The sequence below is a fragment of the Prionailurus viverrinus genome, chromosome D2, assembly GCF_022837055.1.
Source record: "Prionailurus viverrinus isolate Anna chromosome D2, UM_Priviv_1.0, whole genome shotgun sequence".
Taxonomy (NCBI): Eukaryota; Metazoa; Chordata; class Mammalia; order Carnivora; family Felidae; genus Prionailurus; species Prionailurus viverrinus.
In genome coordinates this window covers 85738834-85762360 of record NC_062571.1, presented here as the reverse complement: position 1 = coordinate 85762360, position 23527 = coordinate 85738834, and the positions used below count along the sequence as shown (strand labels likewise).

Here is a 23527-nt window from a genome sequence, read left to right as displayed (position 1 = left end):
GGAAGACGCACAGGACCGCGCTGACGCAGACATTGCTATTAACACCCCGAACTTCTACACTGAGAGGGGCAGGGGGTGAGAGGTTAAAGCAACTCGCTTGGGAGCTGGACATCGGCAGGGTGGAACCGGACCTCAGGTCACCTGAGAGCTGTTTCCCTGGAAGGTGGTGTGCGCGGGATGGTAAATGGTGTGCAGAGAAATGCTTTTCTTTTAATATTTAATGTATTCATTTATTTGTGGTAAATAATTAATATTTATTGTGGTAAAATATACGTAAAATTCACCATGTTAAACATTTTTTTCTTATTAAAGACTTCTTGGCATTTTATTTTATTTATTTGTTTGTTTATTTCTGTCTGTCTTACCTCTTTTTTAGTTTAAATTCAAGTTCATTAACATACCGCGTAGTATTGGCTTCAGGAGTAGAGCCCAGTGATTCATCTCTTACATATGACACCCAGGGCTCATCCCAACAAGTGTCCTCCTTACTGCCCATCACCCATCTAGCCCATCCCCCCGCCACTTCCCCTCCAGCAACCCTCAGTTTGTTCTCTGTGTTTAAGAGTCTCTTATGGTTTGCCTCCCTCTCTGTTTTTCTCTTATTTTTTCCTTCTCTTCCCCTATGTTCACCTGTTTTGTCTCTCAAATTCCACATGTGAGTGAAATCATGTATTTGTCTTTCTCTGACTGACTGATTTCGCTTAGCATAATACACTCTAGTTCCATCCACATTGTTGCAAATGGCAAGATTTCATTCTTTTTGATTGCCAAGTTATACTCCATTGTATATACGTACCACATCTTCTTTACCTATTCATCAGTCGATGGACATTTGGGCTCTTTCCATACTTTGACTATTGTTGATAGCACTGCTATAAACACTGGGGTGCATGTGCCCCTTGAATCAGCATTTTTGTATCCTTTGGATAAATACCTAGTAGTGCCATTGCTGGGTCATAGGGTAATTCATTTTGAACATTTTTAAGTGTAGAGTTCAATGGTATTAAGTGACCATCATCACCATCCATGTCTGGAACTCTTCACGCCTTCCCAAAGTGAAAGTCTATACCCATTAAACACTAACTCCCCATTCTCCTCCCCAACCCCTGGAAACCACCATTCTATCTGTCTCTAGGAGTTTGATTTTTCCAGTATTTCCTGTAACTGGAATTATACTTTAGCCTTTTGTGACTGCCTTATTTCATTTCACATAACGCCCTCAGGGTTCCATGTCGTAGCTGGCGTCGGAATTTCTTTCCTTAAGGCAGAATGATATTCCACTGTATGGATGGACCACATTTTACTTATCCATTCATCTGTCTATGAACACTTAGCTTCTTTCCATCTTTTGGCTACTGCGTCTAGTGTGCAATGAACATGGGCATCCGAGCTCCATGCTTTCAGCTATTTTGTGTTATACGCCCACAAGTTGGGTTGTGGATCATAATTCTATTCTTAATTTTTTGAAGAAATGTCATACTGTTTTTAATAGGGCTGCACCATTTTGTAGTCTCCCCAGCAACACTCAAGGGTCCTAACTTCTCCACATTCTGGCCAACACTTGTTTTCTTATAATGCACCTCCTAATGGATGTGAGGTGGTATCTCAATGTGGATTTGATTTGTATTTCCCTGAGTAGTTGATGTTGTGCATCGTTTCATGTGGTTATTGGCTGTTTGGAATCATCTTTGGAGAGATGTCTATTCAAGTCCTTTGTCCATTTTTTAATCAGGTTCTTTCCCTGATGTTGAGTTGTAGACATTCTTTATGTAGTCTAGGTCTTAACTCCTTATCAGAGACGTGATTTACAAATATTTAGTCCATTTTTGGGGTTACCTTATCACTGTATTAATAGTGTTATTTGATGCACGTAAGTTTTTAATTTTGATATAGTCCAATTTATCCATTTTTGTTGTTGCTGTTGACTATGCTTTTGATGTCATATGCAAGAATCCAACATCCTGAGAATTTTCCAGTTTTCTTTCCTAATAACTAATGTATTTAACATATTGAAATAATGAGTACTATAAATATCATTTAACAGATGTCTTATATTATTTTTAGAGTTTGAAAAATATATGATATTAATTTAAATAAACTAAGTAGTAGCAGAGTTTTGTATACATCGTAATTGTATCCAATTGACTGTTGTTTGGTAACTAGCGTATCACACTAAATCGCAATGTATTAAATATACCTATCACTGTACATAGTGTTAAAGAAAGAAAATGCATGACACTTGACATGAGTGGTAAGGCAGACTTTATTCAGGGGGTCCATTGTGACAGATATAGAGACTATTATAACGGGGTTTTGCAGTAGGAGAGGAAGAGTGGGATTAACTCCCAACACAAAGAAGAGTGGGAATTCATAGCCTAGGAGTGTGATGCGGGTAGGGGGAGGTCAGTGGGCGAAAAATCCTAGAAGGAAACATCTGGGGTGAGGGACAATTCTTTCTAAATCAACCCAACAGGATTCTTGCTGAAGGCAGGCCGGGGTGATCAGACATCACCTGGGGGAATGTGGGGAATGAGGAACCCCATCAGACATTGAGGCTGATCAGAGAGCAAGGGTGGGAGACTCTTGCTAAACCTGGACAATGCAGAGACTAACATGGAAACCCCAGAGTCAGGGACTAGTTGAGAAGAGTTCAGGGGAGCCTGGGTAGAGTTTGGTCAAGGAGAATAGCTGTCACCAGCCTGTGGGCTAAGCGTTCCCCCATTACTCAATGGTTGGTTCAAGTGCCTGAAAGAGCAGCCCCAAGTCCAAAGGCCAGTGATACTGACACTGGACCACACAGCACATCATTTAAGGTAAACTGCAAGGCCAAAAGAACACAAAGTTTTTAAAGTAGGGGTAGTAGTACAGGTTCTTGATAGCACCTTATTTTCAACTCTGAAATGCAACAGTTCTGAAAATCAGTTCTTCCTAAGTTTCGAGCAAACACATTTGAACGGATATGAGACTATTTAAAGCAGTTACATATCCCACTTAAGGTGAATATTTCTGAACATTCACACATTTTGCCACATAAATATTGTGTCTGATCATAGGGTGTTGTCCCAGGCCCTACTGAAGGCGTTTCATACTAGATATGTAATATATATATATTATATATATAGCGCTTCAAAAACAAAAAAAATCCTGAAGATTTTGAATTCCAAAACACAGCCAGCCCCAAGGTCCCACCCCCAACTTTATTGAGATATAACTGGCATAGGACATCCTACAACTGGAATGATTTGACATGTTTACATTGCAAAATGATTACCATAGTAAGATCGGTTAGCACATTTCTCACCTTACACTTTATTTTTTTTATGGTGAGAACTTTCAACATGGAGTCTCTTAACAACTTTCAAATATACAGTATTGTTAACTTTCGCTCACAACCGTTAAGTCCAGGGTTTTGATACAGGATTGTCAACTAGGAGCAGCAGAGTTAGTATAGGAAGACTAGTAATAGTAATATACCATTTATTGAGTAGTTTGTGTCAGTCGTTGTTCTAAGTACATTATATGTATACACCTCACTTAATCTTCATAATGCCCTGATTCATTATCTTTCATAAATAACAAAACTGATATAGATTAGCTACCTAGCTTGCTGAAGATCATGCAGCCAGACGCCCAACGGAGTGGAGGAGTCACGCATTTCACCTTAACGGGTAAGAACCAGGCTTTGCAACAAAAAAGATGCCTTTGCCTGCAGCAGAATGGTAAACTCAGCCCTCAAATAATTGAAATGCGACAAAAAGCCTGGAGGCTGGCAGGCATGTAGTTGTGGATTGGTGCGGAACTCAAGGCGTTTCAGCCTAGGTGCTGTCGCACTTTTCACCAGGTTTTCCGCCAGCCGCCCCTCATGGTGGCAGGAAGGTTGCAGCGGCTCCGGGAAGCTCACACTTCTGCGGGAAACGACCGCAACAATAGCTGCAAAGAACGCAGCCCCCGCCCATCCATCCGTTTACCACAGACGGGAAACTCTGTCCCGGAGCCCCGCCCCCGCAGACCTACTTTACTGCCACTGCGCAGAGCTCCGGCCCTGCCCACCGCTAGCAGATACCCGGCAGAGGCCCGGCTCGGACACGTGTTACTTAATCAGAGTACGGGGCCGGGCGCCTCGGCCTTTACGGGGGCTGCCAGCTCCCCTAGGGTGCGAGCGCAGAGGGCAGCAGGCGCGGGCCGCCATGCCCCCGTTCCTCCTCTGCACAGCCCGCAGAGAAGCTTCCCGCCCAGGGCCACACCCGGGCGGGCGATCACCGTACCGCCCCCAGCCACGCCCACACGGAAGTGAGGCCCCCTTCCCGGGACTACAGCTCCCAGACACACCCTCCAGGGCAGCTCGCTCACGCGGATTGGCTCGCTGCGCCATCCATCAACCGACCAGCCACAGGAAGACGGTTGCTGACGGCGCTCGATGACCAATCACAAGAGCGAGGAGGAGGGAGCTCCCCCTGCCGATCCGCCACCAGCAGTCGAAGCCTGGCAGGACCCTGAAGGAGTAAGGTCTTCGGAGTCCCACAGTCGATCCAGTGACTGGAGAAGTGACAGGCTGGCCCTCTGTGCGAAATGACAACCCTGGGCGGAAGTCCCCTTTTGCCCAGAAGACTCGGGTCTCCGCTACTCCTGTCTGCTGCCCTCGCGAAGCAAGGCCCAGCCGTCTTCGCGGCGCCCCGCCCCCCGTCTCTCATTGGCGCCCTCGGCGCACGTGGGGGGGGGCAAAGAGGCGTGGACACAGTGGCTGGGGCGGGCGGCCGGAGTCCGTAGGTCATGAGAGGCCTGTGGACTCGGGCTTGGGGCCGCAGGGATACCATGGTGCCGGGCCCGTGGCGACGGCGGCGGCCGGAGGAGCTGCAGGTTCCGGGGGACGCGGTGAGCCCCCCCGGGGCCTGGGCGTTAGGAACGGGTTGGCGGAGCCCCTGGGCGGGCCCACGGGCTTCGTGTCTCCCCGCGGGCCTGCCCGGGAGGAAATCTAGCCGGACTAGCGCTGGCGCCCTCCTGCCAGGGTGGGCGGGCCGGGGGCGGGGCCGCGACTCAGGCACTCCGCCTCCCCGCGGCCGCGCCTGCGCGGAGATGCGGGGCCCCGGACCCTGGGTCCCTCTCAGGAGCGCGGGCTCCCTGTATGGCCTGGCAGACTCGGTGGACTCGGGGTGAGGGTCAAGTGGCGCCCTCTGCTCGCTGCTGCTCCTGAGTCAGGCCTCCGCGTGCAGGCGCTGGGCTGGGTGTGGTGGGGCTGCCAGGTGAGCAGACACACCTGGATTGAGCACTTTGACCCGAGGGAGCAGGGTCAGGTGACGTGACTGGTGATAAAAGCCCTGATCAAGATCCGCGGGTGGGTAATCGGGCCTGCACGAGACTGGAAGGGGAACAGGATAGGAGGCAGGGGATTGCTTAGACTTTTAGGGAACTGGAAGTCAAGTACCGTCGGATTGGAACGTTAAGGCAGAGCCCCTGAGCAGCGCCCGGTGACTTCCACCTCCGCTTGCGAACTGGCTGGTCTCACCCCGCCTGCTTTATTTCATGGTTCCTTGCTAAGAGCACCAGCGAGCAGCCAACATACCCAGCACGTGAAGTTTTCTGTGTCTTCTGGACCCACAGGCTTACTAAGCACGGGATCTGTCTCCCGAGTTCATGCAAGCACAGTTTTCTCGCATGATTTTACAGCATGACAAGAGTGCCTAGTTTCCTTCCCTGCATGTGTTTCCTCACCCACCACTGCCTGGCCACGAAGCCAGTGTCACTTAACACCCTGTCACAGAAGCACACCACTTCCAGGGACCGTGTTACTAGGAAACAAATTAAGCTTCTGTAACTGAAGGTTTCAAACCACATTGGTTCCAACGAGGTGGAAGCTTGATCCTGCTGTCCATAATGTATAGAGGTGAGCAGACCGGGGGGCGGGCCTTAAATACAGGGTGGGGCTGGTGCTACCCAGATCAAAGACATCCAGGGACCCAGGTTCCTCCCATCACCTGCTTCCTGCATTCCCTGGTGGTGTCCTTTTACGTGAGGTCAACGCCAGGTCATCACTACACTGCTCACCTTGCGTATGGTGGGAAGTAAATGTAGAGTGACATGATCATACTGACATTTTAAGAGCCTATTCTGGGAACTCTGGGGGAAACGAAAGGGATGGTGATCAGAGCTAAGGAGTGGGGCAAGGGGCGTATAAATTACGAGAGGTTACAGGTTTGGAGAGTGAATGTAGACAGAGGGCTCTGTGTATCGGAGGAAGAACGGACTAGTCTTGCTGATGGAGTGGACGTGGAAGGTCACGGGAGAGGAGGAGCCCAGGATGACTCCCAGGGCTGTGACTTGAGCACCTGGCTGGGCAATGGTGCTCTTACAGGAGAAGATTGGTGTGGAGCTGCAGGAGAACACCAGCTCTGGTTTTGTCACTGTGTTTTCCACTTTAGGCACGTTTGTCACAGGTAGTGCTAGTCATTGAGCGCTTAGCAGGTGGGTTGTCTGAATCTCACAGCAACCTGTTTTTATTCCCATATTACAAATGAAGAAACGGAGGCACAGGGAGGTTAATCAGCTGGTCTGAGGATACACAGCTAGTGGTGGACGTAGGTCTTTGACCCCACCGCCTGCCTCCAGAGCCTGTCGTCTTAGTCACAGCCTAAGACGTCTGTAGCCTCCCATGTGGGGCTTGCAACAAAGCCCTGAATTGGCCATACAAAGATGAAAGGTGTGATGCCACAGGCTGTCAGGGACGAGGCACTGGAGGTCATTATTGATCAGAGAGAACGAGAAAGGCTTACAGGAGAAACTTGGAATGATCTTGCAGATTGCGATGCTGAAATTAAGTGCCCAGCTGGAGGCTGCAGTACTTCCTGTTACCAAGGATTAGTGACTTGGGTGTCTTATTGCCATGGTGTGTGTGGACTCTTAATTTGATAAAGTTCTTGTTCATATTGTATTGTGCCTCAGTCGTTGATCCAATAATCCAGATTGAGTCCTTGTCCCAAGTTTTCCATTCTCTTTTCTCTCACTCTCTCTCTCACACACACGCCCCCCCCCCCCCCCCCACCGGCCTCCTCAGAGTTTGGTTACGTGGAAAGAGCAACTCATGTCCTACCTCTGTTCACAGACGAGTGGGTCTACACCCTGTGCGTTGTAAGCACCAGTGGAGCTGTAGAAACCCCTGCGGCTGCCAGGACCCATCTCTGGAATAGCTCCACAAGTGTTCTCCGGCGGAGCCACAGTCAGGCGCCTCCCGTAACCCCCTGGGTGTCCTGATTGTGGGAAGGTTGCCCAGTGTGGTGACACGTGTAGCCATGGACTATGAGTAGGGTTCATTATTCCTGTTAGAGTGCCTGCTGAACAGCAAGCACTATTCTGGGCTCTGCAGAAAGGAAAGAAGTGAAATCCTGGTGAGATTGACCCTGAGACTTGGAGGCATCCAGCGCTTGGCTGCTTCAGCCCCCCTGCCCCCGCACCCTCACCACCCTACACGTTCGGGAAGAAGAGGGTGTGCCCAGAACGCCCACCTTCATGCATACTCAGCCTTTACTGTCCGTGAAGGTGCTCCTTCCTGACGACCTCTGTAAAAATTCTCCAGGGAAGCGGCACCCGAGGTGTCTGGGCTCACCCTCCAATTGGTATCTTTTCTAGTTTCCTCTCGGTTGATCCAGGATCCCATTTTCCAGCTTATCCTGGGATTAGTGACCATTTCCTCTAATGTATTTTCGTTCTTTTTCAGTGACCTGTAGAAATAACGTATCAGGATGCAATAATTAATTGGCTATTGACCGTTTTTTTATCACTAGTTTTTTTCTTTAAAAATTTTTACCTTTATATTTCTTTGTTGATATGTATTTTTTAAAATTGAAGTATAGGGGCGCCTGGGTGGCTCAGTCGGTTAAGTGTCCGATTTCGGCTCAGGTCATGATCTCATGGTTTGTGGGTTCGAGCCCCGTGTCGGGCTCTGTGCTGTGTGCTGACAGCTCAGAGCCTGGAGCCTGCTTCAGCTTCTGCGTCTCCCTCTCTCTCTCTCTGCCCCTCCCTCACTCGCACTCTTTGTCTGTCTCGAAAATAAACATTAAAAAAAATAAATTAAAAAAGTAAAATTGAAGAATGCTGTACATACAGTGATCGTTTCAGGGATGCACTGTAATGATTCCACAGTTGTATTACATTACTCCGTGCTCATCATGGTTACTGTACTCTTGATCCCCTTGAATTCACCCATCTCCCCACCCGCCCACCTCCCTTGTGGCAGTCACTGGTGTTCTCTGTATTTGAGTCTTTTTTCATTTGTTTTTGTTTGTTCTATTTCTTAAATTCCACTTCTGCGTGAAAGCATATGTTATTTGTCTTTTTCTGACTGACCTATTTCACTTAGTGTAATAACCTCTAAATCCATCTGCGTGGCAAGTGGCAAGACCTCATTCTCTATGGCTGAGTAATATTCTGCTGTATGTATATACCACATCTTTATCCATTCATCTGTTGATGGACACTTGGGCTGCTTCCATAGTTTGGCTATTGTAGATAATGCTGCAATAAACACAGGGTGCAAATATCTTTTTGAATTAGTGTTTTTCTTGGGGTAAATAGCCAGTTGTGGAATTACTGGATCATATACTAATTCTATATTAATTTTTTTGAGTAACCTCTATACTGTTTTTCACAGTGGCTGCACCAGTTTGCATTCCCACTAACAGTGCATGAGTTTCTTTTTCTCCACAGCCTCACCATCGCCTGTTATTTCTTGTGTTTTTTAGTTTCACCATTCTGGTGATTAATGATATTAAGCATCTTTTCATGTGTCTGTTGGCCATCTGAATGTCCTCTTTGGAAAAATGTCTATTCGTGTCCTTCCCATTTTCATCGGATTATTTGGGTGTTTTGGTGTTGAGTTGTATGAGTTCTTTATGTATTTTGGATATTAAACCCTTTTTTTCTTTTTACTTATTTATTCATTTACATCCAAGTTAGTTTCCATATAGTGCTATAGTGACTTCAGAAGTAGATTTCCAGTGATTCATCCCCTACGTATAACACTCAGTGCTCATCCCAACAAGTGTCCTCCCTAATCCCCTTTACCTGTTTAGCCCATCCCTTCACCCATGATATTAACCCCTTATGTATCATTTGCCAATATCTTCTCCCATTCCATTCAATAGGTTGCCTTTTTGTTTTTATTGGTAGTTTGCTATGTAAAGCTTTTACTTTTGATGCAGTCCCAATAGGTTATTTTTGTTTTTGAGACCTATCGAGAAAAATGTTGCTATGGCCGATGTCAGAAGAAATTACTGCTGGTGTTTTCTTCTAGGATTTTTACGGCTTCAGGTCTCACATTTAGGTCTTTAATCCATTTTGAGTTTATTTTTGTGTGTGGTGTAAGTAAGGGGTCCAGTTTCATTGTTCTGCATGTAGCTACTGGTTTTCCCAACCTTTTGTGGAAAAGGCTCTCTTTTCCCATTGCATATTCTTGCCTCCATTGATTGACCATATAACTGGTTTTGTTTCTGGGCTCTTTATCCTGTTCCATCGACCTATGTGTCTGTTTTGGTGCCAGTACCATGCTGTTTTGATTACTACCGCTTTGTAGAATATCTTGAAGTCAGGGATTGTGATACCTCCAGCTTTGTTCTTTCTCAAGATTGTTTTGGCTCATTGGGGTCTTTTGTGGTTCCATCCAAATTTTAATATTATTTGTTTCTAGTTCTGTGAAAGTGTTGTTGGCATTTTGGCCAGGATTGCATTAAATTTGTAGATTGCTCTGGGTAGTACAGACGTTTTAATGATACTGGTTCTTCTGGTCCATGAGCTTGGAATATCTTTACATTTATTTGTGTCCTCTTTAATTTCTTTCATCAATGTTTCATGGTTTTCAGAGTACGGGTCTTTCACCTCTTTGCTTAAATTTATCCCTAGATATTTTGTTATTTTTGGTCCAATTATATATGGGATTGTTTTCTGGGGCGCCTGGATTGCTCAGTTGGTCGAGCGTCCAACTTCAGCTCAGGTGTAATCTCACGGTTGGTGAGTTGGAGCCCCATATCCAGCTTGCTGCTGGCCGCACAGAGCCTGCTTCGGGTGCTCTGTCCCTCTCTCTCTTGGCCCCTCCCCCACTTGGGCTTGTTCTCTCTCTCAAAAATAAACATTAAAAAAATACATTGGATTGTTTTCATAATTTCTCTCTCTGCTACTTCATTGTTAGTGTAGAAGTGCAGCAGATTTTATTAATTTTGTATCCTGAGACTTTACTGAATTCGTTTGTCAGTTCTAGTAGTTTTTTGGTGGAGTCTTTAGGGTTTTCTATATATAGTGTCATGTCAACTGCAAATTGTTGAAATTTTACTTCTTCCTTAACAGTTTGGATGCCTTTTATTTCTTTTTGTTGTCTGATCGCTGTGGCTAGGACTTCCAATACACTGTTGAGTAAACTTGGCGAGAGCGGACATCCCTGTCTTATTCCTGATCTCAGAGGAAAAACTTAGTTTTTCACCACTGAGGATGATGTTAGCTGTGGGTTTTTCATTTGTGGCCTTTATTATGTTGAGGTATGTTCCCTTTAAACCTACTTTGTTGAGAGTTTTGTCATGAATGGATGTTGTACTTTGTCAAGTGCTTTTTCTGCATCTGTTGAGATGATCATATGGTTTTTATCCATTTTCTTGTTAATGTAATAAATCATATTGATTGATTTATGAATATTGAACCACCCTAGATCCCCAGAGTAAATCTCACTTGATTGAGATGAATGATTTTTTTTAAAATTTTTTTTAACATTTATTTATTTTTGAGACAGAGAGAGAGCATGAACAGGGGAGGGTCAGAGAAAGAGGGAGACACAGAATCTGAAACAGGCTCCAGGCTCTGGGCTGTCAGCACAGAGCCCGACGCGGGGCTCGAACCCACAGACCACGAGATCATGACCTGAGCCGAAGTCGGACGCTTAACCGACTGAGCCACCCAGGCGCCCCTGAATGATTTTTTTAAATGTACTGTTAGATTTGGTTTAAATACTATTATTGGACTATAACAATGGCACATATTTAAGTGTACAGTTTGACTTTTTGGCTTTTGTAAATAATGTTTTTATGAGCATCCAAGTGCAAGTTTTTCTAAGGACATATATTTTCCTTTCTCTTGGGCATAAACCTAGTTGTGGGATTTCTGGGTCATGTGGTAACTTTTTTTTTAATTAAAAATATTTTTAATGTGTATTCATTCTTGAGAGAGAGAGACAGAGAAAGAGAGAGAAAGCGGGGGAGGGGCAGAGAGAGAAGGAGACACAGAATCTGAAGCGAGAGGGAGACACAGAATACGAAGCAGGCTCCAGGCTCCAAGCTGTCAACACAGAGCACAATGTGGGGCTCGAACCCATGAATTGTGAGATCGTGACCTGAGCTGAAGTTGGATGCGTAACTGACTGAGCCACCCAGGCGCCCCTGTGGTAACCATCTTTAACCATTGGAGGAACTGCTAGATTGTTTTCCAAAGTAGCTATGCTATTTTACATTCCCAGCAGCATTGTTCGAGAGTTCTGGTTTCTCCACATCTTTCCAACACTTGCTATTTGTCTTTTTAACTGTAGCCATCCTAAGTGGATGGGAAGTGCCATCTCTGTGGTTTTGACTTGCATTGTCCTGATATCTAATAGTGCTGGGCATCTTTATGTATTTCTCGCCCATTTGTATATTTTCTTTGGAAGGGTGTTGATGAGGTCCTTTGCCCATTTTTAAAATTAGGTTGTCTTTTGCTTGGTGAGTTGTAATAGTTTTTATATATTCCAAGTATGAGTCCCTTACCAGAAATGTGATTTGCAGAGCAGAATTCCCCCCGCTCCCCACCCACCTGTCTCATAATTTTAGCTCTTACATTTAGATCTATGTTCCATTTTGCGTTAATTTTTGCTTATAGTATGTGGTAAGGTTCTAACCTCATTCTTTTGCATGTGGGTATTAACGTATCCAATCACCTTTTGTTGAAAAGACTATTCTTTCTCTCCATTTAATTACCATGGCACCTTTGCTGAAAATCAGTTCACTGTAAATGTGAGGGTTTTTCCCTAGATTCTCAATTTGGTTCCTTTGATCTGTTTGTCTATGCTAGGTTGGTACCACACTGTCTTGATGACTGTAGTTTATAGTAACTATTGAAACCTGCAAGTGTGGGTCCTTCAACCTTCGTTTTCAACGCTGTCTCAGCAATTTTGGGTCCCTGGAAGGTCCATGTGAATTTTAGGATCAGCTTGTCAATTCCTACAAAGCAGCCGGCTGGAATTTTGATAGGGATTGTATTGAATCTGTGGATTAATTTGAGGAATGTTGCCATCTTGACTGCACTCTGCATAGTGTCTGATGTATGAACATGGGATATCTAAGTTTCATTGGTTTTTCTCTATTGTTTCTATTTACTGTGGCATTACTTTTCACTGAGATCTTTATTATTTCCTTTCCTCTTTTTACATTGGGTTCAATTGTTCTTTTGTTTCTAGGTATTTAAGGTGGATGCTGAGGTCATAGAGTGGAGACCTTTTATTTTTTCTTGCATAGGCATTTAATGTTAAACATTTCCCCCAAGTACTTCTTTAGTGCAAATTTTGATATGTTTTGTTTTCATTTTTTTTTAGTTCAATGTACTTTATAATTTTCAGTTTGATTTCTTCTTTGATGCATTTGTTACGTAGAAATGTGTTAGTTTCCCAATATTTGGGGGTTTTCTAGAGATCTTTGCTATTGCTTTCTAATGTTTTTTTCCTAATCTTTATTATTTCCTTCCTTCTGCTGGCTTTAGGCTTCTTTTGTTCTTTTCCTAGCTCTTTTCTAAGGTTCGGTTGTTTATTTGAGATTTTTCTTGCTTCCCTCTTTTCTTTTTTTTTTTTTTTTTTAATGTTTTTATTCATTTTTGAGACAGAGAGAGACAGAGCATGAGCAGGGGAGGGGCAGAGAGAGAGGGAGACACAGAATCGGAAGCAGGCTCCAGGCTCTGAGCTGTCAGCACAGAGCCCGACGTGGGGCTTGAGTTCACAGACTGTGAGATCATGACCTGAGCTGAAGTCGGATGCTTAACCGACTGAGCCACCCAGGCGCCCCCCCTTTTCTTTTTTAATGTTTCTTTATTTTTGAGAGAGAGTGAATGGGGGATAGGGCAGAGAGAGAGGGAGACCGAGAATCCCAAGCAGGCTCCACGCTGACAGCAGAGAGCCCGAAGTGGGGATTGAATTCATGAACTACGAGATCGTGACCTGAGCCAAATTCAGACATTCAACTGACTGAGCCACCAGGCACCCCAGATTTTTCTTGTTTCTTGAGGTAGGCCTGTATTGCTCTATACTTCCCCTTAGGATGGCTTTTGCTGCATCCCAAAGCTTTTAGACCTTTGTGTTTTCACTTTCATTTGTTTCCATGTATTTTTAAAATTTCTTCTTTGATTTCCTGGTTGACCCACTCATTGTTTGGTAGTATGTTGTTTAACCTCCATGTATTTGTGGTCTTTCCAGATTTTTTTCTTGTGGTTGACCTCTAGTTCACAGCATTGTGGTCAGAGAAGGTACATGGTATAATTTCAGTCTTTTTATATTTGTTGAGGCCTGATTTGTGACCTAATATGTGATCTGTTCTGAAGAATGTCCCATGTGTATTCTGCTGTTTTAGGATGGAATGTTCTGAATGTATCTGTTAAGTCCATCTGGTCTAGCCATTGTTTCCTTGATGTTTTTGTTTCAATGATCTGTCCTTTGATATACATGGGGTGTTGAAGTCCCCTACTATTATTATATTATTATCTGTTCCTTTATGTTTGTTATTAATTGTTTTATATATTTGGGTGCTTTCATGTTTGGGTGCATAAATATTTACAATTGTTATATCTTCTTGTTGGATTATCCCCTTTATTACGATACAGTGCCCTGGTCTGTCTTTTGTTACAGTCTTTGTTTTAAAGTCTAGTTTGTCTGCTATAAGTGTTGCTACTCTGGCTTTCTTTTGATGTCCATTAGCATGATAAATGGTTCTCCACCCCCTCACTTTCAAATTGCAGGTGTCTTTAGGTCTAAAATGAGTCTCTTGTAGGCATCATGTAGGTGGGTCTTTTTTTTTTTTTTTTTTTTTTTTTTACTTATCCATTCTGATACCTGATGTCTTTTGATTGGAGCATTTAGTCCATTTACATTCAAAGTAGTTATCGATAGATATGTATTGAGTGCCATCTTATTGCTTATTTTGTCATTGTTATCTGGAGATTTGTCTGATCCTTTCTTCTCTTTGTCGCTTTTGGTCTCTCCTTTGCACTCAGAGTCCCCTTTAATATTTCTTGCAGGGCTGGTTTGGTGATCGTGAACTTCTTTAGTTTTTGTCTGGAAAACTCTTTATCTCTCTCAATATTCTGAATGATAAGCCTTGCAGGATAGAGTATTCATGGCTGCATATGTTTCCCATTGAGCACTTTGAATATCTCATGTCACTCCCTTCTGGCTTTTTAGGTTTCTGTTGAGAAATCTCCAGCTGGCCCTTTGGGTTTTCCTTTGTAAGTTAAGGACTTAATTTGTCTTGCTGCTTTAAAAAATTTTTATCACTGTATTTTGCAAATTTACTTACAGTGTGTCTTGGTGTTGCCTCCTTTTGTTGATTTTGACAGGAGTTCTCTGTGCTTCCTGGGTGTGAATACCTGTTTCCTTCCCCAAATTAGGGAAGTTTTCAGCTATTATTTTCTCAAATAAAATTTCTACCTCTTTTCTGTCTCTTCTTCTGGGACTTCTATGATACAAATGCTATTATGTTTAATGGAGTCGCTGAGGTCCCTAAGTCTATTCTTTTGTTGCATAATTCTACTTTCTCTCTTTTATTCAGATTTATTACTTACTATTATTTTGTCATCTAGGTCATTAATTTGTTCCTCTGCTTCTTCCAGGCTGCTGTTCGTTGCATCAAGCCTGTTTCCAATCTCGTTTATGGCATTCTTCATCTCTGATTCTTTTTTTAACTCTTTTTTTTAATCTGTGGTAAGATCTCACTTGTGTCTTCTATTCTTAACGAATTCTAATTTAAGAGTTTTTCAAAGAATTTCTAATTTAATTTCACTGTGCTCAGGGAACATACTGTGCGTGACTAGAATCCTTGTAGTTTACTTAGACTTATTTATTTTCCTTTTCCTAAAATTTAATTTTTAATTTTTGCTGTGATAAGAACACTTAATATGAGGTTTAGCCTCTTAACAAGTCTTAAGTGTACAATACATCAGTATTGGCTGTAGATACAGTGTTATACATCAGATCTCTAGAATTTATTCGTTTTGCTTAACCAAAACTTGATACCTATTGATGAATAATTCTCCATTTTCCCTTTCCCACTACGCTTGGTAACTAGCATCTCTCCCCCCCCACCCTTTAATTTTATGAATTTGACTCTTCTAGATACCTCATGTAAGTGGAATCATGCATTATGTGTCCTTCTGTGTCTGGCTTACTGCATTTGGCCCAAGATCCTTAATGTACATTTATGTTGTCGTATAACATTCCTTCCTCTCTTTAAGGTTGAACAGAGTTCCATTGCATGTACATACCATATTTTCTTTGTTCACCTGTCAGTGGACATTTAGGTTGTTTCTACATCTTTGCTACTGTGAATATGTGCTGCAGTGAACATGGGAGTGTTGATATCTCTTTGAGAGCCTGATTGCAATTTTTTTGGTAGCTCTATTTTTAATTGTTTTTAGGAGCCTTCATACTGTTTTCCATGTAAAACAATTTTTTTTTAAATTTTTTTAACGTTTTATTTTTATTTTTTTTTGAGACACAGAGAGACAGAGCATGAACGGGGGAGGGTCAGAGAGAGGGAGACACAGAATCTGAAACAGGCTCCAGGCTCTGAGCTGTCAGCACAGAGCCTGACGCGGGGCTCGAACTCACGGACCGCGAGATCATGACCTGAGCCGAGGTCGGCCGCTTAACCGACTGAGCCACCCAGGCGCCCCTAAAACAATTTTTTTGATTCAAGATATGGTCCATCTTGGAAAAGGTATATTGTGCAGTTGTTGAGTGTTCTACAAGTGTCTAATAAGTCATGTTGGTTGTTAGTTTGGTTTAAATCTTCTATTTTCTTAATGATTTTCTTCATGTTCTATCTGTTTTTGTGAGAAAGTATTGAAACCTGTGAATATAATTGTATGTTTGTCTTTTTCCTTGCATTTCTTCTAGTTTTCTTTCATGTATTTGGAAGTTCTCTTATTAGGTGCAAATGCATTTATGAATTGTATATCTTTTTGATGAATTAACTCCTTTAACATTAGCAAATTACCTCTTGTATCCCTTGTAATATTCTCCTCTATATCTGTATCTTTACATTTAAAGTGAGTTTCTTGGGGCTCCTGGGTGGCTCACTTGGTTGAGAGTCTGGCTCTTGATTTTGGCTCAGGTCAAGATCTCATGGTCCATGAGTTCCAACCTTATGTCAGGCTCTGCACTGACAGCATGGAGCCTGCTTGGGATTCTCTCTCTTCCTCTCTCTTTGTTCCTCCCCAGCTTGCACACTCATGCACGTGCTCTCCCAAAATAAATAAATAAACTTAAAAATAAAGGGAGTTTCTTGTATGCAGCCTATAAGTGAGTATTTTTCTCTTTAATTCAGTCTCTACCTTTTCATTGGAATATTTGGTCTGTTTACATTTAATGTAATTGTTGGCATAGTTAGATTAAAACCTAGCTTCTTGATTTTTGTTTTCTATTTGTCCTCTTTGCTATGCTGTTTTTCCCTTTCTAGTTTAGTGGCATACTTTTATGATTTCATGTTATTTCTTTTGTTGGCTCATTCGCTGTATTTTGTTATTTGCTTTATGATTTAGAATGTACATCTTTAAAATATAGTCTATCTTCAGGTGATATTATGCCACTTTATATATAAGAAACGTACAATAGTACGATTTCATTGTTCCTCTCAACTTTTGTGCTTTCATTGTCCTACATTTTATTTTGACACGTGTTGTAAATCTGGTACTGTGTTATTACTATATCTGTAAACAATCAAACATTTTTTAAAGAGGGTTCAGTAACAAGAACAAAAAACATATATCTGCCCACAGTTAACCATTTCCCCGTGCAATTCATTCTTTTGTGTAGATGCATATTTCCATTCGGTATCCTTTCTTTTCTGCCTGAAGGAATTCCTTTAACATTTCTTTAGGAAAGGCTGATTGGTAGTATGTGTTTTGAACTTTTGTGTGTCTGAGAAAGTCTTTATTTCACCCTTATTTTTAAAAAATATTTCTACTGCATATGGAATTCTGTTGACTGTTTTTTCTGTCAGTTATTAAAGATGTTGCTGTGCTGTCTTCTTGCTTGGATTGTTTCCAGTAAGAAATCTGCCATCACGCTGACTTTGTTCCTCAGTATGTAATGTATCTTTTGTCTCTGGCTACTTTTAATTTTCTCTTTGTCAGTGTCACGATTTGCTTTGGTATGATAGGGTCAGGCCATATTCCCAGCTCTGTCTGAGCACCAAGCACTGTTATTCTTTCAGATGGTTCTTTCCCGCTCTTGGATAATTTCCTGACATTTGTATGCTGACCAGTACTCTACTGAGTACATGCAGATCTTCATATTTCTCTCTGTGTTGCTGTCTTCTCTCCAGAATGCTCTGTCCTGTGAACCTCTCACAGCATTGTGTTCTCAACTCAGGGAGGCCCCCAGGCTCTGCCTCAGGTTTCCCTCCCTGTGCCTCAGCCTGGGAACCCTCCAGGCAGTGAGGTAGGGTCTCAGCCCATTTGTGTTCTGTATCTTGGGGGTCACTCTTCTTTTTAACTCGTTGGTCAGTGTCTAGAAATCTGTTGTTTCATTTATTTTGTCCCTTTTTGGATGTTTCATGCAGGAGGGTGAGTCCGGGCCCCGTTGCCCCGTCTTCACCTGAAGAGCTTGTTGGATTATTGATTTAAAATTTTTAAAAAGGTTGAAACTTAACCCAATGTGGTTAAGTTTGAGGGACTCCTCATGAAGTTTAAGGTTGTAATTATAAATGCTTTCTGTCCTATTTGATTTCAACTGTGTTAAGTGTGTGTGGGTTGTACACGACAGCAGGAATGCCACGGCGAACTAAAACCGGTAACAACGCGAATGTTTTCTGCACGGAATTTAGTTTGCCAGCCCAGCGTGTGACTTTGTTGAGCTGTGCTGTTCCCTGCAGGTTGGACAGCGGGCTGTGCGCGTTACATTGGCAGACAAGGCTTTCCCTTCCTTTAAACCTGCACACGGGTCTTGCCTTCAGTCCACGGATGAGCAAGCTTGAACTTTTCAAAACAGGTGGTAATTTGGAGTTTTAACCTGGAATGTTTTTGATGCAGCTGTGGAAATTTAGATGAAAGTAAATTACAAAGTTCCAATCTACCATTTTCACCAGTTCTTGGTATTATGAAGAGCTGCCTCTAAAATCAAGGGCTGAGGATGTTTTCTGTCCACTCTGTGCTGTGGAGAACTTTAGACCTACCTTTGCTAACACTTGAAAAATGATCCGGTAAAGCTGGGTGTCTTTGTCGGCAGAACCACTTAAACATGTTTATGGCTTTAACTCCAGTTGAGTAACCCTATGGGGGGGTCTGCCTTCTAAAGAGAAAATTCAGAGTTAAATTTGCGTGTTTCACCCAGAAGGGTGTGGATTTTGTAGCTCGTCTGCTGAGCGAGATCCCAACTGTGAGAACCTGGTGAGCACCAGCGGTGGGGCTGACCCCAGACCAAACCCTTCACTCTGACTTTCTGTGCTCACCCTTTCCATCAAAATGATTGCAGCCCGTGCCTCAAGAAACAGGTTATTCCATTCTCTCGGTCATTTTTTATTTCAAGGTTGAGCTCATCTGTTGAGCTGCTTTCACTGTCTGTTCTACTCAGTTGAAACGTATTCTGCCACGTTCCCATCCGGGGGAGGAGAAGTTTGCCAGTAACGGTTCCTCTTTGGTTGTAACTCTGATGCCACCTTGACTCTGCCACCTGCACGGAGCCCGGTCACGTCTAGTTGTTTGCACATTTCCTGATAGATGACACAGCAAGGTCAAAATGGGGTAACGGTCAGTCTTGGCTGGGGGTCTCTCAGGGGTCTGTTGGGCTCAGCGGCCACGCCGGGGGACCGTGACGTGGCTTCAGCATCTTCAAGTGTCAGATGCCCGGAGCCGAGCAAGGCGTATTGTAGGCGTTCAGCAAATACTTTCTGGCTGATCGGCGTGTTGAGGGTTGTGTGTGCAAAGGAACGCAGGGAGGATTACACTAATGCATAAAATCCTTGGTGCTTTCAGAGTATTTATTTAGGGAAAATTTTAATTCGGCTGGTAAAGCCCTAACGGTGTGCTCCATCATCACCCTCGAGGTCGTGACTGCGCTTCCTGTCTTTTCAATTTCTTTCTTGCATTTATGAGCAGAACAGTGTTGTTTAGGTGTTTTTTCAAGTGCACAATGAAGCGATTTTTTTGGCTAATCAATCGTGCAGCCGTCACCCCAGTGTTGGGTCACTTCTGGTACCTCGTGTGTCCCCATTTTGCAGTAAGTCCGTGCCTCCCAGCTCCAGGCAATTGCTAATCTACTTTTTGTTTTTTCAGATTTACCTTTTCTGGAATTTTTGTATAACCAGGATCATATGTTTTGTTGTTGCTGTTGTTGTTTTTTGTGTGTGTGCAGCTGGCTTCTTTTACTTAGTGTGATGTTTTCCAGGCTCATCCATGATGAAGCAGGTATCTGTAGCTTGCTCTTTTTATTGCTAAATAATACTCCATTGTATGAATACACCACACTTTGTTTATCCAGTCACCTGTTGGTGGACGTTGTGCTGTTCTTCCTTTTTGGCAATCACAGATAATGCTGGAAATTTGGGAAACTCACATGCAGATCGTCGTATGTACACACGTTTACATTTCTCTTAGACACCTAGGACTGGAACTGCTAGTTCGTACGGCAAGTGTGTGTTTGCCTTCCCCAGAAACTGCCAGGCTGTCGTCCAAAGTAGTGGCACGGTTTGCACCCCCACTGGCAACCCACAGAGGGTTCCGGTTTGTCCACGCTCCTGGTTAGAGTCCTCCTGGTAGGTCTGAAGTTAGCCATCTCGATGTGGTATTAATCTGCATTTCCCTAGTGACTTGCTGTTGAACATCTTTTCATGTCCTTGTTTATCACTCGTATCTTTTTTGGTGAATTATTCAAATCTTTTGCTCATATTTAAAAATGGCCTTGTTTGTAATTTACATACCATAAAGTTCACTCTTTTGAAGTACACAGGGCAGTAGTTTTAATATATTTACAGAGCTGTGTAAATGTCTCCATAATCTACATAAAGAACATTTTCATGACCCCTAAAAGAAAGCTGGTTCCTGTAGGCAGTCACTCACTATCACCCTCCTCTAGCCCTTAGCAACTGCTGATTGACTGTCTGTCTCCATCAGTTTGTCTCTTCTGGACATTTCTTACAAACGGAATCACGATATTTGGTCTTTTGTGACTAGCTTCTTTCACTTGGCCTGATAATGTTTTTGGGGTTCAGCCCTGTTGAAGCAGATACCAGTATCTAATGCCTTTCTGTTGGTAAGTACTACATTGTGTGGACACACCATGTTTTGTTTATCTGTTACTCAGCTGATGGCATTTGGGTTTGTACTCCTGGGATTCTGCAAGTAATGCTACTATGAACGTTCACGTACAAGTGTTTGCATGGACGTAATGGTTTCATTTCTCTTGGGTGGATACTTAATTGTGGAATTGCTAGGTCATACGGTAACCTGACGACGCTTCACATTTTGAGGAATTGCCAAACTCTTTTCCAGAGCAGCTGCCCCCACGTTCCCACCAACAGCGAGTGAGGGTTCCGGTGTCGCCACACGCTCCCAACACCTGTTACTGTCTCTCTGTGATTACAGCCATCCTAGTGGGTGGGAACTGGCATCCCATTGTGGTTCTGATTGGCATTTTTTAATGACACATGATGTTGGGGCACCTGGGTGGCTCGGTCGGTTAAGCGTTCAGCCTTGGCCTCCTTCGGGTTTCAGCTTAGGTCAGGATCTTGTGGTTCGTGGGTTCGAGCCCCGTGTCGGGCTCTGTGCTGGCACCCCAGAGCCTGGAGCCTGCTTCGGATTCTGTGTCTCCCTCTCTCTCTCTGCACCTCCCCTGCTCGTGCTCTCTCTCTCTCTCTGTCAAAAATAAAATAAAGATTAAAAAAAATAATGACAAGTGACGTTAAATGTTTTTTCATGTGTTTATTGGCCTTTTGTGTATCTTTGTTGGAGAAATCACTATTCGGATTCTTTGCCCACTTAAAAAATTATGTTATTTGCCCTGTTCCATTGAAAGACTTCTTGATATCATTTGGACACATATCTTTTAACATATACATGATGTATAAACGTTTTCTCTAAGAATGTGGCTTGTCTTTTTATTTTTTTGATGGTGCGTTTTAAAGCCCCGAGGTTTTGGATATCGATGAAGTCCAGTTTATCAATTTGTTTCTTTATGGATCATGCATTTGGTGTCATGTCTAGAGATCTTGTCCTATGTTCCCCTCCACAAACGTTATGCTTTCAGCTCTTACATTTAGATCTCTGACCCATGTTACGTTAATGTTTGTGTATGGTGTATAGACAGGGCCCAAAGGTCCTGCTTTTGCGTGTGGACGTTGAGTCATGCCAGCACCATTTGTTATGAAGACTGTGCTTTCCCTACTGGATTGTCTTGGCACCCTAAATGTCAGGGTCTGTTTCTGGATTCTCGGTTCTGTTCTAAATGTTTATCCCTATGCCAGTACCACACCGTCTTGATTATTGTAGCTTTTTTAAAAGTTTTTTTAAAGTTTATTTATTTTGAGAGAGAGAGAGAGAGAGCGCAGTGGAGGGGAAGAGAGAGGGAGAGAATCCCAAGCAGGCTCCCACACTGTCAGCACAGAGCCCAGTGCGGGGACTTGATCCCACAAACTGTGAGATCAGGACCTGAGCCGAAGTCGGACGCTCAACTGACTGAGCCACCCAGGAGGCCTGATAATTGTATGTTTTTATGACAGTTATGTTAAGTTTTGAAATCTTTTTCACACACTGTTTGGTTTTTAGTGCATCTTTGGCTGTATTTTTCAGTCTTGTCTGACTAGTGAGACTGAAAACTCCCTGAAGGCCCAGCTGTATCATTGCAGATCCCCAGACCTCAGACAAGTTGGTTGAGGGTTTGGGGCTTCATGTTTCTCATCTGCAAAGTAGAGAAAACATTCCTCCTGTCATACGGCTGTCGTGAGGGTCGAACGATCCTGTTGTGAAGTGACAAATGTGGAAACACCCCCGAACTGTACTTGTAATCGTGGCAAGCGACGTTTATCAGGCCCGGCCGGGGTAGCTCAGTCCGTGTGCCTGCTCTCCTCGAGATCCCTAATGGTCACCCGGGGTGTAACCTGGGTCTGTGGTGGGCTTCGTAATCTTGCACACCTGCAGTGGGTCCTTGGTGAGTCCAGTGTGCCCATCCGTGGTTTTTCCTCTAACCGGAAGCGGACGTGTGGTTTTTTTCTTGCTCTGTCGTCTTCCTCTCCTAGAAGTAAGTTGTCAGTCCTGCCTCTGCTGCCTCGGGCCGCGTGTCCCCTCGGCCTCCCTCTTTCCCCAGACCTGGTCGGGCGTGCAGCCCGGGAAGCCCACGCGTGGTAAGTCGAGGGGTCGTCCAGACAGCGGTCACAGCCGAGGAGGGCACAGCACCAGCATGTGAGGTCCCTGTGGTTAAAGTTTCAGCATGTCCTGGCGGCACGGGGTGGAGGGCAGGAATCCTGGCTTCTGGTGTCCGTGGTTGACTCCGTGTCACGTGGCACCGTCCCGTAGAAAGCAAACCTCCCGAGGCGGCAGGGTCATTTTCCAAGTGGCGGTGTCACGGAAGCAGGATCTGCGTGTGATGGAAGCGGTGTTTTCTTTCTAAATGACGGTCTGCGGGGCCTTGTGGATCTCGCTGCCAGCACTCACGGTCCCGTATTCGGGGCTGGTGGCCATCCACGTCCGCTCCTCCAGCAGGAGTCAACTTTCTTTACTGAGCTGAACAGCCTCGCTCAGCAGACTGCTTCTGGTAACTAGGCCTCCGTCAGCTGGCATGACACTTTTCAAATACAAACGATCTTCAGGAAAAAGGCCGTTCGTCACTAAGAGTCCCCACAGTACCTTCCGAATGAAAGATGAGGGGTGTGGGCGTGTGTGTAGAGACTTAACCATCAATCGCATCCTGAGTTGTAACGATCTGCATTGGTAGTCCACTTCACAGTATATATGCTCGATTCGCATATTGGTGTATTTATTAACTATGCTCAATTCATGGTGTTTAATGTTTGAAGACTGTGCCGTTTTCTTGCTGTGCTGATTGAGGAGAAGACACGGTGCGTTTCTGTTCAGACGGCCCAGGAAGTCGGCATCTTTTTGCTTCTCTGCATCCCTGTGGCGTGTGGAGCGGAGGAGCCGGGGTCCAGCGCTGGCCGCGTGTCCGGGTTCGGCGGGTGGCCGTGCCCCGTGTGCCGGGATTCCCCGTTCACCGGCTCACCAGCGTGTCCGCGGGGGCGTCGTGGGAACGTCCCCAGCCCGGGTTCCGCACAGCCTG

At 44.1% G+C, this 23527-nt stretch overlaps 1 protein-coding gene across 4 annotated transcripts in view; it reads left to right on the top strand.

Moving 5' to 3' along the window:
* Positions 1-559: 559 nt before the first annotated feature.
* CD2H10orf143 (chromosome D2 C10orf143 homolog) overlaps positions 560-23527 on the top strand; it is a 70098-nt gene continuing 47130 nt past the window's right edge. The window contains exons 1-2 of one of the 4 annotated variants that reach the window (XM_047825229.1): positions 560-564; positions 4768-4872. In XM_047825229.1, coding sequence (XP_047681185.1) covers positions 4771-4872 — 102 coding nt within the window. In that variant the 5' untranslated portion in view covers positions 560-564; positions 4768-4770. Of the gene's footprint in view, positions 565-4476; positions 4873-23527 lie in introns of those variants that run through there. The other 3 variants (XM_047825231.1, XM_047825230.1, XM_047825232.1) reach the window with 3 other exon arrangements.